Genomic DNA, 15,173 nt, shown 5'->3' with positions numbered 1-15,173 from the left:
TACACTGGAGATGGGATTGACCATGACATTTTTGCATTCCGGAGCAAACTTAAGAAGGATTTATGGCTGCTCTCAGTCCTTGTGTTCACAGCCATGCTCTCCTGGTCTCCGGTCTGATCTTGTGGGAAAGCTTACTGCCAGCGTGTTCTCTCTGTGACCAAGGATCTCCTCCCTGACTTGTATTTTGGATTCCATCATGGCAGATGTGTCTTCACTACACAACCTTGTGAGACCTCAGGACCCAGACCAGCTGGTTCAGGGACAGTTATTACCCCTCAACCATTAGTAAGGAGGAACAGGAGCCTCAGGTCCCACACCACCAGGTTCAGAAACAGTTATCACCCCACAACCATCAGGCTCCTGAACCAGTGTGGATAACTTCACTCACCACAATCAGCCTCAGGTCCCACACCACCAGGTTCAGGAACAGTTATTACCCCTCAACCATCAGGCTCCTGAACCAGAGGGGATAACTTCACTCACCACAATGAGCTTCAGGTCCCACACCACCAGGTTCAGGAACAGATATTACCCCACAACCATCAGACTCCTGAACCAGTGTGGATAACTTCACTCACCACAATGAGCCCCTGGTCCCACACCACGAGGTTCAGGAACAGTTATTACCCCTCAACCATCAGGCTCCTGAACCAGTGTGGATAACTTCACTCACCACAATGAGCCCCTGGTCCCACACCACCAGGTTCAGGAACAATTATTACCCCACAACCATCAGGCTCCTGAACCAGTGTGGATAACTTCACTCACCACAATGAGCCTCAGGTCCCACACCACCAGGTTCAGGAACAGGTATTACCCCACAACCATCAGGCTCCTGAACAAGTGTGGATAACTTCACTCACCACAATGAGCCTCAGGTCCCACACCACCAGGTTCAGGAACAATTATTACCCCACAACCATCAGGCTCCTGAATCAGTGTGGATAACTTCACTTACTCCACCACTGAAATGATCCCACAACCTATGGGCTTACTTTCAAGCACTCTTTGTCTCATGTTCTCGATATTTATTGTTTATTTATTTATTAGGAGGCAAAGAGTGGGAAAAAAGGGAGCCTTTTCTGGTTAGCTGCTGGTGACTAGTGGTGTTCCATAGGGGTTTGTGTTGGGACCGATTCTTTTTATGTTATATGTCTTTGATTTGGATGATGGAATTGATGGTTTTGTTGCAAAGTTTGCAGACAATATGAAGATAGGTGGAGAGGCAGGTAGTTTTGAGGAAGTGAGAAGCTACAGAAGGACTTGGACAGGTTAGGAGAATGGGCAAAGAAGTGACAGATGAAATACAGTGTGGGAAGTGTATGATCACACACTCCAGTAGAAGACATGAAAGGGTTGACTAGTTTCTAAATGGAAAGAAACTACAAAAAAAAACTGAGGTGCAAAGGGACTTGGAAGTGCTTGTGCAGGATTCCCTAAAGGTTAATTTGCAGAACTGAGACTGTTGTTAGCATTCATTTCAAGAGGACTAGAATATAAAAGCAAGGATGTTATAAAGTACTGGTGAAGCTTCTCCTTGGAGTATTTTGAGCAGGTTTGGGCCCCTTAGTTTTAGGAAGGTTGTGCTGAACTGGAGAGGGTGCAAAGAAGGTTTACAAGAATTATTCCAGGATTGAACGGCTTGTCATTTGAAGAATGTTTGATGTCTCTGGGCTTGTATTCACTAGAATTTAGAAGAACGAGGGTTGACCTCATTGAAGGCTTTGATAAAGTGTATGTGGAGAGGATTATTTCAAAGATGGGAGCGTCTAAGAACAGAGGACACCCTCAGAATGGAGGGGTGTCCTTTCAGAATGTAAATGGGGAGGTATTTCTTTAGCCAGAGTGGTGAATCTAGAAAATTTGTTGCCACAGACACCTGTGGAGTCATTGGGTATATTGAAGGCAGAGGTTGATAGATTCTTTATTGGTCAGGGCATGAAGAGATACAGGGGGAAGGCAGGAGGTTGGGGCTGAGAGGGATATCGGATCAGCCATGGTGAAATGGCAGAACAGACCTGATAGGCCAAATGGCCCAATTCTGTCCTATCTTATGGTCTTATTATAATAATTTCATATTTCTTTTTGTATTTGCTCAGTTTGTTGTCTTTTGCATACTGGTTGCTTGCCCTGTTGGTGCGGTCTTTCATTGATTCTATTATGACTATTGGATTTACTGAGTATGCCCGCAATAAAATGAATAAACTTTAAAAATAAATTTAGTTTACACTTTGAAAAGCAGAGAGCAGTACTAGCCACTGTGCGTGGCCTCTTCTGTCATAACAAATGCATGACTCATTCTGAATTTAGCAATTGTGGAACATTTTCTCAGGGTTGGCTGTCCATAGAATTTTCTTCCACTTTGAGTCTGTTGCACAATGGCACGATGCCTATCAATGAGTTTTCAATATGAGCAATCACAGGCTTTCAGCTATTCTGTTATTGCCACCTCAGCATGTCTGTTTGCCTGACTTCAGATCTCTGTCCCATTTTATGACCACAAGATATAGGAGCAGAATTAGGCCATTCAGCCCATTGAGTCTGCTCTGCCATTCCATCATGGCTGATCCATTTCCCTCTCAGCCTCAATTTCCTTCCTTCTCCCTGTATTCCTTCATGCCCTATTCAAGAACCTATCAAGCTCTGTCTTAAATATTCCCAATGACTTGCTTTCCGCAGCAGCCTGTGGCAAATAAATTCCACAGATTCTCCACTCTCTGGCTGAAGAAATTCCTCCTTACCTCCATTCTAAATGGACGTCCCTCTTTTCTGAGGCTGTGTCCTCTGGTTGTGCTTATTATTAGAGTCACGGAGTGCTGTAGCACAAAAAGAGGCCCTTTGGCCAATCTTTCCATGCCAAACTCTTATTCTGTCTAATTCCATTGACCTGCACCTGGACCATAGCCCCCCCCCCCCCCCCATACCGCCTTTCAACCATGCACCTATTCAAACTTCTCTTAAATGTTGAAATCAAGCCCACATCCACCTCTCCCCCTGGCAGCTTGTTCCATACTCTCACCACCCTGTAAGTGAAGAAGTTCCCCTTCAGGTTCTCCTTAAGTATTTCACCTTTGACCCATGACCTCCAGTTCTAGTCTTACCCAACCTCAGTGCAAAAAGCCTGCTTGCATCTGGCCTATCTCTACCCTCTCATAATTTTGTATGTATCTATCAAATCTCCACTCGTTCCCCTGCACACCAGGGAATAAAGTCCTAACCTATTCAACCTTTTCCTATAACTCTGGTCCTCCAGTCCCGACAACATTGTCTTTTTTGTTCCAGTCCTGATGAAAGGTCTCAGCCTGAAAGGTCAACTCTTTACTCCTTTCCACAGGTGCTCCCTGGCCTGCTCAGTAGCTCCAGCACTTAGTGTGTGTTGCTCGGATTTCCAGCATCTGCAGATTTTCTCGTTTGTCCTTGCACTCTTTCATTTATTTGTTGTTTGTATTTATTGTCATACACACTGTTTATTCCATGAATTTCAGGTGCACAAGGAGTTCCATTGAACCCAGTAACAAACTCTGTCGGCCTCTGTCGGCTGGGGCCGACCATGGACACTGCAGATAGGCAGCCAGGCCAGTGCAACGTGGAGAGCGAGCTGTTGCCTGCGTAGCAAACTCCCCCTCACCATACGTCTGATGAATGCAAAGGAATCGCAGAGACCAATGCAGTTTGGCACCAGCAGTGTCGCAGGTGTTCCCAGTCAATGTTGAACTCAACGTAGGTCTGCCTGAATATCTTCTAATTTCGAAGCTATTTGTTTAATTTCAGCATTGATTTGTTGCGAATCAGCCGTTGCTTCTTTTCTGAACTGTTGAAACTCCTCAGTAAGCTTTTGCATTAAGCCCGTAATAGCTTCCAAAGCTGCTTTGGTAGTCATAGTAATATAATAGCCCATCTATCAGTAGTATTTCACATGGTTATAGACAAACGTATGTCTGCTTTAGGGACTCGAGCTCCTTTATTTTTTTTCCCCTCAGGATTTAGTCCCAAGGCCTTCCCCACAAAGCAGTGGAGGTTTGAGATCAGAGTTTTATCTTCTCCTGGGTGAGCTGCTGATCACAGCTGATAAACCCATCTGTCTGAAGCGACTGGTTTTAAGGTGCCAGAAACCCACTTTTGCCCCTTCTCCTGTCAGTAGAAACTGTTCCGCTGAGCTGAGGAACTGCTTAGCACGAAGGGCAGTCAGGTGGGAGAAGCATATGATCAGACCCACATTTACACTGATAAGAGGCTCTGTTGTGTCAAGTGGTGGGACATGTGTCAAGGTGAGCATCACCATGGTATTGGGTAGACTTGTCTCCAATGCTGTGGGACTGCTTCGTTGAGCATCTTTGCTCCGTCCGCCACAAAAGATGGGACTCACCCGCGGTCACCCATTTCAATCCAACTTCCCATTCAGACCTGTCTGTCCACTGTCATGATGAGGCCTCTGAAAGATGGGAGCAGCAATTCCTCGTATTCTGTCTGGGTAGCCTCCAACCTGATGGCATGAACACCAATTTTCTCTAATTTTCAGTAATTACTCTCTTTCATTCCCCATTCTAACTCCCCTTTACCCCTTCTCTCCTCCTCACCTGCCCATCACCCCCCTCCTCCTTCTCTTTTTCCCATGGTCTCGTCTTGTAGCATCAGATTTCTTGTTCTTTCGCCTCTTACCTCTTCCACTTATCACCCCCCAGCTTCTTACTTCATCCACCTTCCACAAGCCTCCCACCTTCCCCCTTTACTTGGTCTCACCTATCACCTGTCAGCTTGTACTCCTTCTCTTCCCCCTCCCTCCACCCATCACCTTAATCTGGCTTTTTCCCCCTTCCTTTCCTGTCCTGATGAAGGGTCATGGCCCAAAACGTTGACTGTTTATTCCTCTCCATAGATGCTGCCTGACCTGCTGAGCTCCTCCATGTTTTGTATGTGTTGCTCTGGATTTCCAGCGTCTGCAGAATCTCTTGTGTTTTTGATAATGCTGCTTCCCTCTTCTTCCTCCACAGAACCTCTGGTCTGACTGATGATGGAGCGCTTCCTCTTCTCCCTGCTGGTGCTCAGCCTGGCCGTGAAGGCCCAACTTTGCCCGAAGCGCTGCATCTGCCAGAACCTCTCGCCTTCCCTCGCCATCCTCTGTGCCAAAACCGGGCTGCTCTTCGTGCCGCCGTTAATCGACCGGAGGACAGTGGAGCTGCGGCTGACCGATAACTTCATCACCACGGTGAGGAAGAAAGACTTTGCCAACATGACCAGCCTGGTGCACCTGACCTTGTCCAGGAACACCATCAGCCAGATCATGCCGCTGACCTTCGGTGACCTTCGAGGCCTCCGGGCTCTTCACCTGGACAGCAACAGGCTGACCAAGCTGGTGAATGAGCACCTGAAGGGTCTGGTGAACCTTCGCCACCTGATCCTCAACAACAATCAGCTCCACCACATCTCTGAGGGTTCCTTCAATGACTTCCTCACCTGCCTTGAGGACCTGGACCTATCCTACAACAACCTGGAGTATTTCCCCTGGGAGGCAATCGCCAAGATGGTCAACCTAAACACTTTGACCTTGGACCACAATCTCATCGACCACATAGAGGAAGGGACATTCTCTGTCCTGCACAAGTTGTCCCGGTTGGACATGACATCGAACAGGTTGCAGAAACTTCCCCCTGACCCTCTCTTCTTAAGGACTCAGCTACTGGTCAATGCCAAGGGTGCTCAGTACTTCTCCCTGACTCTCAGCTTTGGGGGTAACCCTCTCCACTGTAACTGTGAACTATTGTGGCTCAGGCGTCTAACCCGGATGGATGACCTGGAGACCTGTGCGTCACCACCCCACTTGATGGGCAAGTATTTCTGGTCGATCTCCGAGGAGGACTTTGTTTGTGAGCCTCCTCTTATAACTCGGCTTCAGGCCACCAAGGTGTTTGTGGTGGAGGGTCAGGGAGTGACTCTCAAATGCAAAGCCATTGGTGATCCAGATCCCTCCATTCTCTGGAGCTCACCAGAGGGAAAGCTGGTATCTAACTCATCCAGAACAATCGTCTATGACAATGGAACCCTGGACATTCTGATCACCACACTCAAGGACAACGGCATGTTCACCTGCATTGCCTCCAACGCTGCGGGTGAGTCAGCCACCAACATCACCATTGGGATCATCCCGCTGCCTCACCTGGTCAACTTCACGAGCCAGCAGAAAGAGCCTGCCCCAGGATCCTCGGACATCACCACTTCCACTAAATCAGGCTCCTCCTCCAACGGCAGTGACACCAAAAGTTCTCAGGAGAAGAAGGTGGTGGTGACAGACTTGAGCACAACATCTGCCCTGATCCGCTGGCCTTCTCAGCACCCCATCCCTAGGATCCGCATGTACCAAATTCAGTACAATAGCTCCACTGACAACACCCTGGTCTACAGGTAAGTGCTCAGAGTCGACAGCCGAAACAATGATATAATCTCAGTGGTCACTTTATTAGGTACCTCTCATATTAGGTTCAAAGTACTGTGCATTCAGAAATGCTCTTCTGCACACCACTGTTGTAATGTGTGGTTACTTGAGTTACTGTCGCCTGAACCAGTCCGGCCATTCTCTCCTGATTTCTCTCATTAATAAGGCACTTTCACCCACAGAACTGCTATACACTGGATGTTTTTTTTTCATTTTATCAACCATTATTTGTAATCTCTAGATTGTTGTGCATGAAAAGCCCAGGAAATCAATTTCTGAGATACTCAAACCAACCTGCCAGGCACCTATCCCACTGTCAAAGTCACTTAGATCACATTTCTTCCCCACCCTGATGTTTGGTCTGAATGACAACTGAACCTCTTGACCATGTCTGTGTGCTTTTATGCATTGAGTTGCTGCCACGTGAATGGCTGCTTAGATATTTGCATTAAGGAGCAGGCGTACAGGTGTGCTCCTCTATGTTGGAGAGACCTGTCATAAATTGGGGGACCGCTTCCATCCGCCAGGAGTGGAACTTCCCAGTGGCCAAACATTTTAATTCCAATTCTCATTCCCATTCCATCCTTTTTGTCCATGGCTTCCTCTTGTGCCAGGATGAGGCCTCCCACAGGATGGTGCAGCAACAACTTACATTCAGTCTGGGTAGCTTCCAATCTGATGGCATGAATATTGATTTCTCCTTCTGGTACACTAATTTTTCCCTTACCTCTCCTCCGCTCTTCTACTCCCCTCTCTGGACCTCTTCTCACCTACCTATCACTTCCCCCCTGAGTCCCCTCCTCTTTCCCTTTCTCCAATGGTCATCTCTTCTCTCCTATCAGATTCCTTCCGCTCCAACCCTTTACCTTTCCCACCTACTTGGCTTCACCTATCACCTTCTAGCTATTCTCCTTCCTTTTTATTCTAGCGTCTTTTCCCCTTCCTTCCCAGTTCTGAAGAAGGGTCTCAGCCCGAAATGGCGACTGTTTGCTCACTTCCATAGACCTGCTGAGTGTGTTGCATTCGATTTCCAGCATCTGTAGAATCTCTTATGTTTTAGACAAATTGTTTTCTTTTGAGTGCAGGTGCCTTGTTTATCAGATTATGGGGGCAGAGACTTCTTCCCAGGGCGGGAATGTCAAATCCAAGAGGGTATAGGTTTAAAGTGAGAAGTGGAAACTTTAATAGAGTTGTGAGGGGTAAGATCTTCTCCCCAGAGAGAGTTAAGGGCAACAAGTTCCAGGGAGTACACATCAAGGATGACCTCTTTGGTCCCTTAATAACTCCTCACAGAACAAGATGACATAGCAGCACCTCCAATTCCTAAGGAGACGGAGGCAAGAGAGGCCCCCCCACCACCTTAACTGAATTTTACAGAAGCACCTTTGAGAGCGTCCTGACAAATTGCATCTCCATCTGGTACGGCATCAGCTGAGCATTGGCCTGAATGTCCCTACAAAGGAAGGCGAGAACGGCTGGGAGAATTACAGGGGTTTCCCAACCGTTCATCGGGGATGGTCAGGAGCACTCCAGGATCCTACACATCCATCCAGCACCCTTTTTTACTTTGTACCGTCAGGCAGAAGACTCCAATGCATAAAAACAAGAACAGTCACGATGAGAAACAGTTTCTTTCCTCAAGCCTTTGGGCTTCAGAACTCCCTGCCGCATCAAGTTTGAAGTGTCACCGTTCATCTGTTCTGTACCTGACAATATTTAATTTATGCACTTTAATTCATTTATTTATTTATGATTCAGCTGTAAATTTTATTCTTACATTCCTAAATTATTGTGTGTTATATGTGCATTATGTGTACTACTGCACTTCATGCTCTGGTTCAGAGAAACGTCGTCTGATTTGGTGGTATATATGTAAATAGTTAAATGTCAATCGACTTGCCTTGACTTCTTTAACGCGGATAGAAGTGAGTGCCTGAAATGGGCTGCCCTACGGGCTGGTGTACGTAAATATTGAAGAGCAATTTTGATAGTCCATTTAGAGTGCTGCAATATGAATCACACGTATGCAGATCGGTTGAGTTCAATTTGGCATCATGGCTAGCACAGATATTGGGCTGAAGGGCCTGTTCCAGTGCTATAATGTGTTTCTATGTTCTACATTTGGAGTGGCGCTGGTATCTGTCCTGTGCTTGGTGGGGCCTGTCAGTGGAGTGGTGAAATAGAGAGACCAGCTAATTCTGAAGTGCCTTCACAGTTAGCTCCAACCACTGCTTCTGGCTCCATTGCGGCTTTCATATTTCTGTTTCTCTAGAGCACGTTGTGCAAGGAGGCTGCCTGTAGTTGAAGTACCCGGTAAAGCACAGGAGCAAAATCAGTTCACCTCGCACCTATATCACTACCTCAGATTAGAGTCATTGATCAAACAGTACAGAAACAGGCCACTCGGCCCATCCAGTCCATGGTACACACAGTCAAAGAGCAAAATAGTAGGGAAGTAGGTTCATTGGCCCATCCATTCCATTTCTACTTGGCTAGTCCCAATTTCCTGTGTTCAGCCTGTATCCCTACAAGCCCTCTGTGTATATCTCCAAGTACTTTGTAAATTACATTATTGTACCTCGCTCTGGCAGCTCATTCCTTACACTGACCACCCTCTGCATGAAAATATGTCCCTCAGTTCCCCTTTAAATCTTTGCCCCTTGCATCCTAAATCTTTGCCTCATCCTACGCCAGGGGAAAAAAATCTGTTATCATCCACCTTATTTCCACCTATCATCATTTGCGACATTTCTTCAAGATTCTCTTATGTTTCAAGGGATAAAGACCCAGCCTGGCCAGACTCTCCCTTTTACTGAGGCTCCGTTGTCCTGGCAAAATCCTCACAAATTGTCTCTGGTCTCTTATAGACCATAAGATAAAGGAGAAAAATTAGACCATTTGGCCCGTCAAGTCTGTCCCGCCATTTCATCGTGGCTGGTCCATTTTCTTCTCAGCCCCAATCTCTTGCCTTCTCCCCGTATCCCTTCATGCCCTGACCCATCAAGAATCTATCAACCACTGTCTTAAATATACCCAATGACCTGGCCTCCACAGCTACATGTGGCAACAGATTCCACAGATTCGCCACTCTCTGGCTAAAGAAATTCCTCCTCATCTCTGTTCTAAGAGGGTCATTCTGGGGCTGAGTCCTCTCATCTTAGACTCCCCAACCATAGGAAACACCACTCCCCCCACATCCTCTCAATCAAGACTTTTCACCATTTGATAAGCTAATGAGGTCACACCTCAGGCTAAAAGCCATCAAACACTCCTCATATGATAAGCCTTTCAACTCCTGAGTTATTTTCGTGACCCTCCTTTGAACCCTCTCCAGGTTTAGCACATCCTTTCTGGGAAAAGGGGCCCAAAACTGCTCTCAGTACTCCAAGTGAGGCCTCATCAGTGTTTTAAAAAGCCTCAACATTGCCTCCTTGCTTTTCTATTTTAATCCTCTTGAAATAAACACTAACATCACATTTGCCTTCCGTAATACCAACTCATCCTGCAGATTAACCTTTTGGGAACTCCAGGTTAACTGTGCCTTTCACCTAACAGGGTAACCAAAATTGCAAACAGCACTCCAAGTGTGGCCTTCCGAACAACTCGTACAACTGCAACATATTGTCCCAGCTCCTACATTTTGCCCTGATTGATGAAGGTCAATGTGGTAGAATGCCTCTTTCACCACCACATCTACCCATGACTCTGCTTTCAGAGCCAATGGATTTGTACTACAAGGTCCATTACACTCCCTAGTGTCCCCCAGTTCATAGTGTAAATTTTATGCTGGTCTTGGACATCAGTGGAAGGTCCAAGAGCCTCAGGACTTGCACCACCAGACTCAAGAACAGTTACTACCCCTCAACCATCAGGCTTCTGATTAACAGAGGATAACTACACTCACTTGCCCATCCAATGAGATGTTCCACAACCAATGGTCTCATGTTAAGGACCCTTTATCTTGTTATCTCAAGTTCGCATTATTTACTGCTATTTACTTATATCTTCATTTGCACAGTTTGTTCACGATGGTCAATCTTTCATTGATCCTATTATGGTTACTGTTTTATAGATTTGCTGAGTATGCCTGCAGGAAATTGAATCTCGGGGTTGTATATAGTGACATATCTGTACTTTGATAATAAAATTTACGTTGAACTTTTGAATTTTGGATGTTTAGCCTGAGAGTGGTGAAGCTGTGGAATTCACTGGGTGCATTCAAGGCAAAGGTTGATAGATTCTGAAGTGGGCAGGACAGGAAGGGTGACGGGGAGAAGGCAGGAGACTGGGGCTGTAAGGAAAATTGGATCAACCATGATGAAATGGTGTAGCAGACTCAACAGGCCAAATGGCCTAATTCTGCTCCAATATCTCATGGCCTTATGGACTTTCCAAAATACATCACCTCACCCTTAACTGATTTAAAACCCGTTTGCCACTCCTTGGTACAGTTCCCAAACCGATACTCCTGCAGGTGGTGTCCATCTCTTCCTGGTGTGTCCCCTCTAGGAATAGTCCACGGACTAACCACAAACTGGAACCATACGGTAAGCTCAAATGTCAACACATTTAACCCAGCCAATAGAGTTTCTGGGATGGCTCATGTTATCTGAAAGCGTCATGACTATCTGGGACAACTTTAAAATATGTTTTTGAATAGAGAAAATGAACACTGATGTGTTAAAGGAGTATAAAATCAGGTGAATGTGCATTTTCACCCAAGCCCATGATGTCAAGAATGAGAAGGTGCTTGTTTTTATTATCAAGGCATTTAGTTCAAAAGTCAAGAGGTTATGTTGCAACTTTATAAAACTCTGGTTAGGCCCCATCTGGAGTATTGCACACAGTTCTGCTTGCCCCACTATAGGAAGGATGTTGAGGCTTTGGAAGGCTGCAGAAGAGGTTTACCAGGATGCTGCCTGGTTTAGAGGGTATGTGCTATCATGAGAGGCTGGATTAACTTGGGTTGTTTTCTCTGCAGCGGCAGAGGCTGAGGGGAGATCCGATAGAGAATTATAAAGTTATGAGAGACATAGATAGAGTGGATGGAGAATACCTATTTCCCGGGGTAGAGATGTCTTATATCAGAGGGCTTCCATTGAAGATGAGAGGGGGTAGTTTCAAGGGGGATGTGAGGAATAAGTTTTTTACTCAGAGTGGTGGATGCCTGGATTGCCCTGCTTGGTGTGGTGTTAGAGACAGATGCATTAGAGGCTTTTCAGAGGTGTTTGGATAGGCACATGGAGTGAGGAAGATGGAGGGACATGGACATGGTGTAGATCAGAAGGATTAGTCTTTGGGTGTTTTTGATTTGCTTTTTCGCTGTTTCGGCAGAACACTGTGAGCCATAGGATTTGTTCCTCAACTGTACTGGTCTATGTTCTGTGTTCTAAGGTGAGAAGGGAAAGGTTTAGTAGCAACAGTACACTGCATCACAGGACACAGATCCCCGATGCACTCAGACTGATAAGGGGAACCTGAGGGGCAATGTCTTCACTTGGAGGGTGGTAAGAATGTGGAAGTGGTGGATGTGGGTCTGACTACAACATTGAAGAGAAATTTGGATAGGTATATAATATATATGGAGGCCTGAGGAGGCCAATGGTCTTGGTGCAGGTTGGTGGGATAACAGCTGGCACGAACTCGATGGGCTGAATGGCCTGTTTCTCTACACCTATAAAGATTTGAAAGTTTAGCTGTATTTATCACAAGTGGGAGTGTCAGTGAGAATGAGCTAGGTTTACAACTCTCTGCAGCTTTCCATCCTGCAAAGGGACTGGGGTTCTGCTGCATGGGATCGAAGTACTGTATGCTGCAGAGAGTGGTAAACTCAGTCAGGTCCATCATGGGCACTGTCCTCCGTAGTATCCAGGACATCTTCAAGGAGACATGCCTCAAAAAGGCGGCGACCATCATTAAGGACACCTCCTCCCCGCCCCCCACCATCACCCAGGTCATGCTCTCTTCTCATCGCTACCATCAGGGAGGAGGTACAGGAGCCTGCAGGTACACACTCAGCGATTCAAGCAACATGCACAAAATGCTGGAGGAACTCAGCAGGCCAGGCAGCATCGATGGAAAAGAGTGAACGGGCTGAGAGCCTTCAGCAGGACTAGACCTCGGCCCCAAACGTCAACCGTACTCTTCTCCTGACCCGCTGAGTTCCTCCAGCACCTTGTGTGCATTGCTCGGATTTCCAGCGTCTGCAGATTTTCTCATCTGTGTGATTGGGCCTCAACGGTTCAGGAACAGCATCTTCCCTTCCGCCACCTGACTTCTGAATGTCACTGAACTCATAAACACTACCCCACTATCAGTTTTTGCACTGCTTGATTATATAGTTACTGTAATTCATGGTTATTGTTTCGATTATTATATATTCCTTTGTACTGCTGCCACAGTCAACAGAAACGGGTGATTCCAGCATGGCCACTCGCCTCCAGGAGCGGCACACATGGGGAAGGGGACTCCTGCCATTTCTCTGATAAACCCAGCCCCACATCGTTTGTTCCCACCTCAGCCCCAGATATCCCGAGCTGTCGATAACTTCAAAGAGACTAGGTATTCGCAACCTTGACATCCACAAACATTCATAAACACTCAGAAGTGTTCACAAATAATTGCAGTTTTTAAAACAGTACAATTATTTTAGAAATTGAAAATAATTAAAACACTTAAAGCACTAGAAGCCACTAAACCGAACGCGTTGAAGTACATTTCAGTTATTTAAATATGTTTCAATTAGGGTAAAATTGTATAAATTAACAGGAAGTGGTCAGGTTCTCACTGTAGTGAAGTGTACAAGTTTGTTTGATGGTGTGGTGTCCGCCAAGCTTGGCAATTAGCTTGCAGAAGTGACACCCTTCGTGTGTGGCCGGCGTTTCTCTCTGGGACTTCCGGAGTTTATACAAACTCCCGTCCACTTGCCGCGGTCCTGACTGGCTGCCCCTTCAGTTGACCTTTCGGCTCACGTCTACTAGCATCTAGTATGGGAGGTAATCTTGCGATTACAACTCTGGGTGACTTGCTCTTTAAGTTTCTATCTTGCTGCTTTAAATCCCTTACAGGACCTTATCCCTGCTCATGCCGAGGGTGCTGAAGTTTACAGAGACTTGGCATGACATCTAAAACATCAACAGATTTCTATAACACACACAAAATGCTGGTGGAACACAGCAGGCCAGGCAGCATGTATAGGGAGAAGCGCTGTCGATGTTTCGGGCCAAGACCCTTCGTCAGGACTAACTGAAAGGAAAGATAGTAAGAGATTTGAAAATAGGAGGGGGAGGGGAAAATGCAAAATGATAGGAGCGGACCGGAGGGGGTGGGGTGGAGCTGAGAGCCAGAAAAGTAATTGGCAAAAGTGATACAGAGCTGGAGAAGGGAAAGGATCATGGGACGGGAGGCCTCAGGAGAAAGAAAGGGGGAGGGGAGCACCAGAGGGAGATGGAGAGCAGGCAGAGTGATAGGCAGAGAGAGAAAGAAAAAAAATGAAGGGGAAAAATAAAGACTAAATATATCAGGGATGGGGTAAGAAGGGGAGGAGGGGCATTAACGGAAGTTAGAGAAGTCAATGTTCATTTTGCCACCAACCTCATAGTTCTCACACCCCGCACTTCCCGTTTCTACCTCCTACCCAAGATCTACAAACCTGCCTGTCCAGGTAGACCCATTGTCTCAGCTTGCTCCTGCTCCACTGAACTCATTTTTGCATACCTTGACACTGTTTTATCCCCCCCTTGTTCAATCCCTTCCCACCTATGTTCGTGACACTTCTCAGGCTTTGAATTTTTTCAATGATTTTAAGTTCCCTGGCCCCCACCGCCTTGAAACACCCCACCCCCTCCGGTCTTCTCCTATCATTTTGCATTTTCCCCTCTCCGTCCTACTTTCAAATCTCTTACTATTTTTCCTTTCAGTTAGTCCTAACAGGGGGTCTCGGCCCGAAATGTTGACAGTGCTTCTCTTTATAGATGCTGCCTGGCCTGTTGCGTTCCACTAGCATTTTGTGTGTGTTGCTTGAATTTCCAGCATTTACAGATTTCCTCGTGTTTGCCAACAAATTTCTATAGATGTGTAGTGGAGAGTGTATTGACTGGCTGCATCTTGACCTGATATAGAAGCACCAATGCCTTTGAATATAAAATCCTATAAAAGGTAATGGATTTGGCTAGTAAAGCACGGGTAAAGCCTTCCCAACCATTGAGCACATCTACGTGAATTGCTGACATAGGAAAGCAGCATCCATCATCACAGATCCCCACCACCCAGGTTATGCTCTCTTCTCACTGCTGCCATCAGGTAGAAGGTCACACCACCAGGCTCTGGAACAGTTTCTGCTCCTCAACCGACTGCTCTTGAATTAAAGGGGACAAATACAGTCACTTGCCCCATCACTGAGATGTCCCCACCAATGATCTCACTTTAAGGACTCTTTATCTCATTATCTCATGTTGTTGTTATTTATTGCTATTTATTTATATTTGTATTTGCATAGTTTGGTGTCCTCTGTACCCTGGATAGATAGATATTCAAACAGAGAGAGGAGAAATGGGCTAAAAATTCTATATCTGAATGCACGAAGTGTCAGAAATAAGGCGGATGAGCTTGAAGCCCGGGTGTGAATGGGTAACTATGATGTTGTTGGGATAACGGAGACATGGCTGCAGGGAGATCAGACCTGGGAAATGAATGCACAAGGGTATACGTGCTGTTGTAGGGACAGAAATGTGGGCAGAGGGGG

At 46.3% G+C, this 15,173-nt stretch overlaps 1 protein-coding gene and 1 long non-coding RNA gene across 5 annotated transcripts in view; one reads left to right on the top strand and one right to left on the bottom strand.

The window, feature by feature from the left end:
* Nucleotides 1–15,173, top strand: part of LOC132402225 (leucine-rich repeat and fibronectin type III domain-containing protein 1-like) — a 485,636-nt gene that overhangs the window by 406,425 nt on the left and 64,038 nt on the right. The window contains exons 2-3 of one of the 4 annotated variants that reach the window (XM_059984991.1): nucleotides 3,486–3,720; nucleotides 4,992–6,399. In XM_059984991.1, the coding sequence (XP_059840974.1) occupies nucleotides 5,009–6,399 (1,391 nt within the window). In that variant the 5' untranslated portion in view covers nucleotides 3,486–3,720; nucleotides 4,992–5,008. Of the gene's footprint in view, nucleotides 1–3,130; nucleotides 3,721–4,886; nucleotides 6,400–15,173 lie in introns of those variants that run through there. The other 3 variants (XM_059984989.1, XM_059984992.1, XM_059984990.1) reach the window with 3 other exon arrangements.
* The window catches only part of LOC132402226 (uncharacterized), a 107,687-nt gene that overhangs the window by 36,001 nt on the left and 56,513 nt on the right, over nucleotides 1–15,173 (bottom strand). The gene's annotated exons all lie outside the window — the stretch shown is intronic.

The sequence above is a fragment of the Hypanus sabinus genome, chromosome 11 (assembly GCF_030144855.1).
Source record: "Hypanus sabinus isolate sHypSab1 chromosome 11, sHypSab1.hap1, whole genome shotgun sequence".
In the NCBI taxonomy this organism is placed as follows: Eukaryota; Metazoa; Chordata; class Chondrichthyes; order Myliobatiformes; family Dasyatidae; genus Hypanus; species Hypanus sabinus.
The sequence above is the reverse complement of the archived record's forward strand: the minus strand, read 5'-3'. Positions and strand labels throughout refer to the sequence as shown.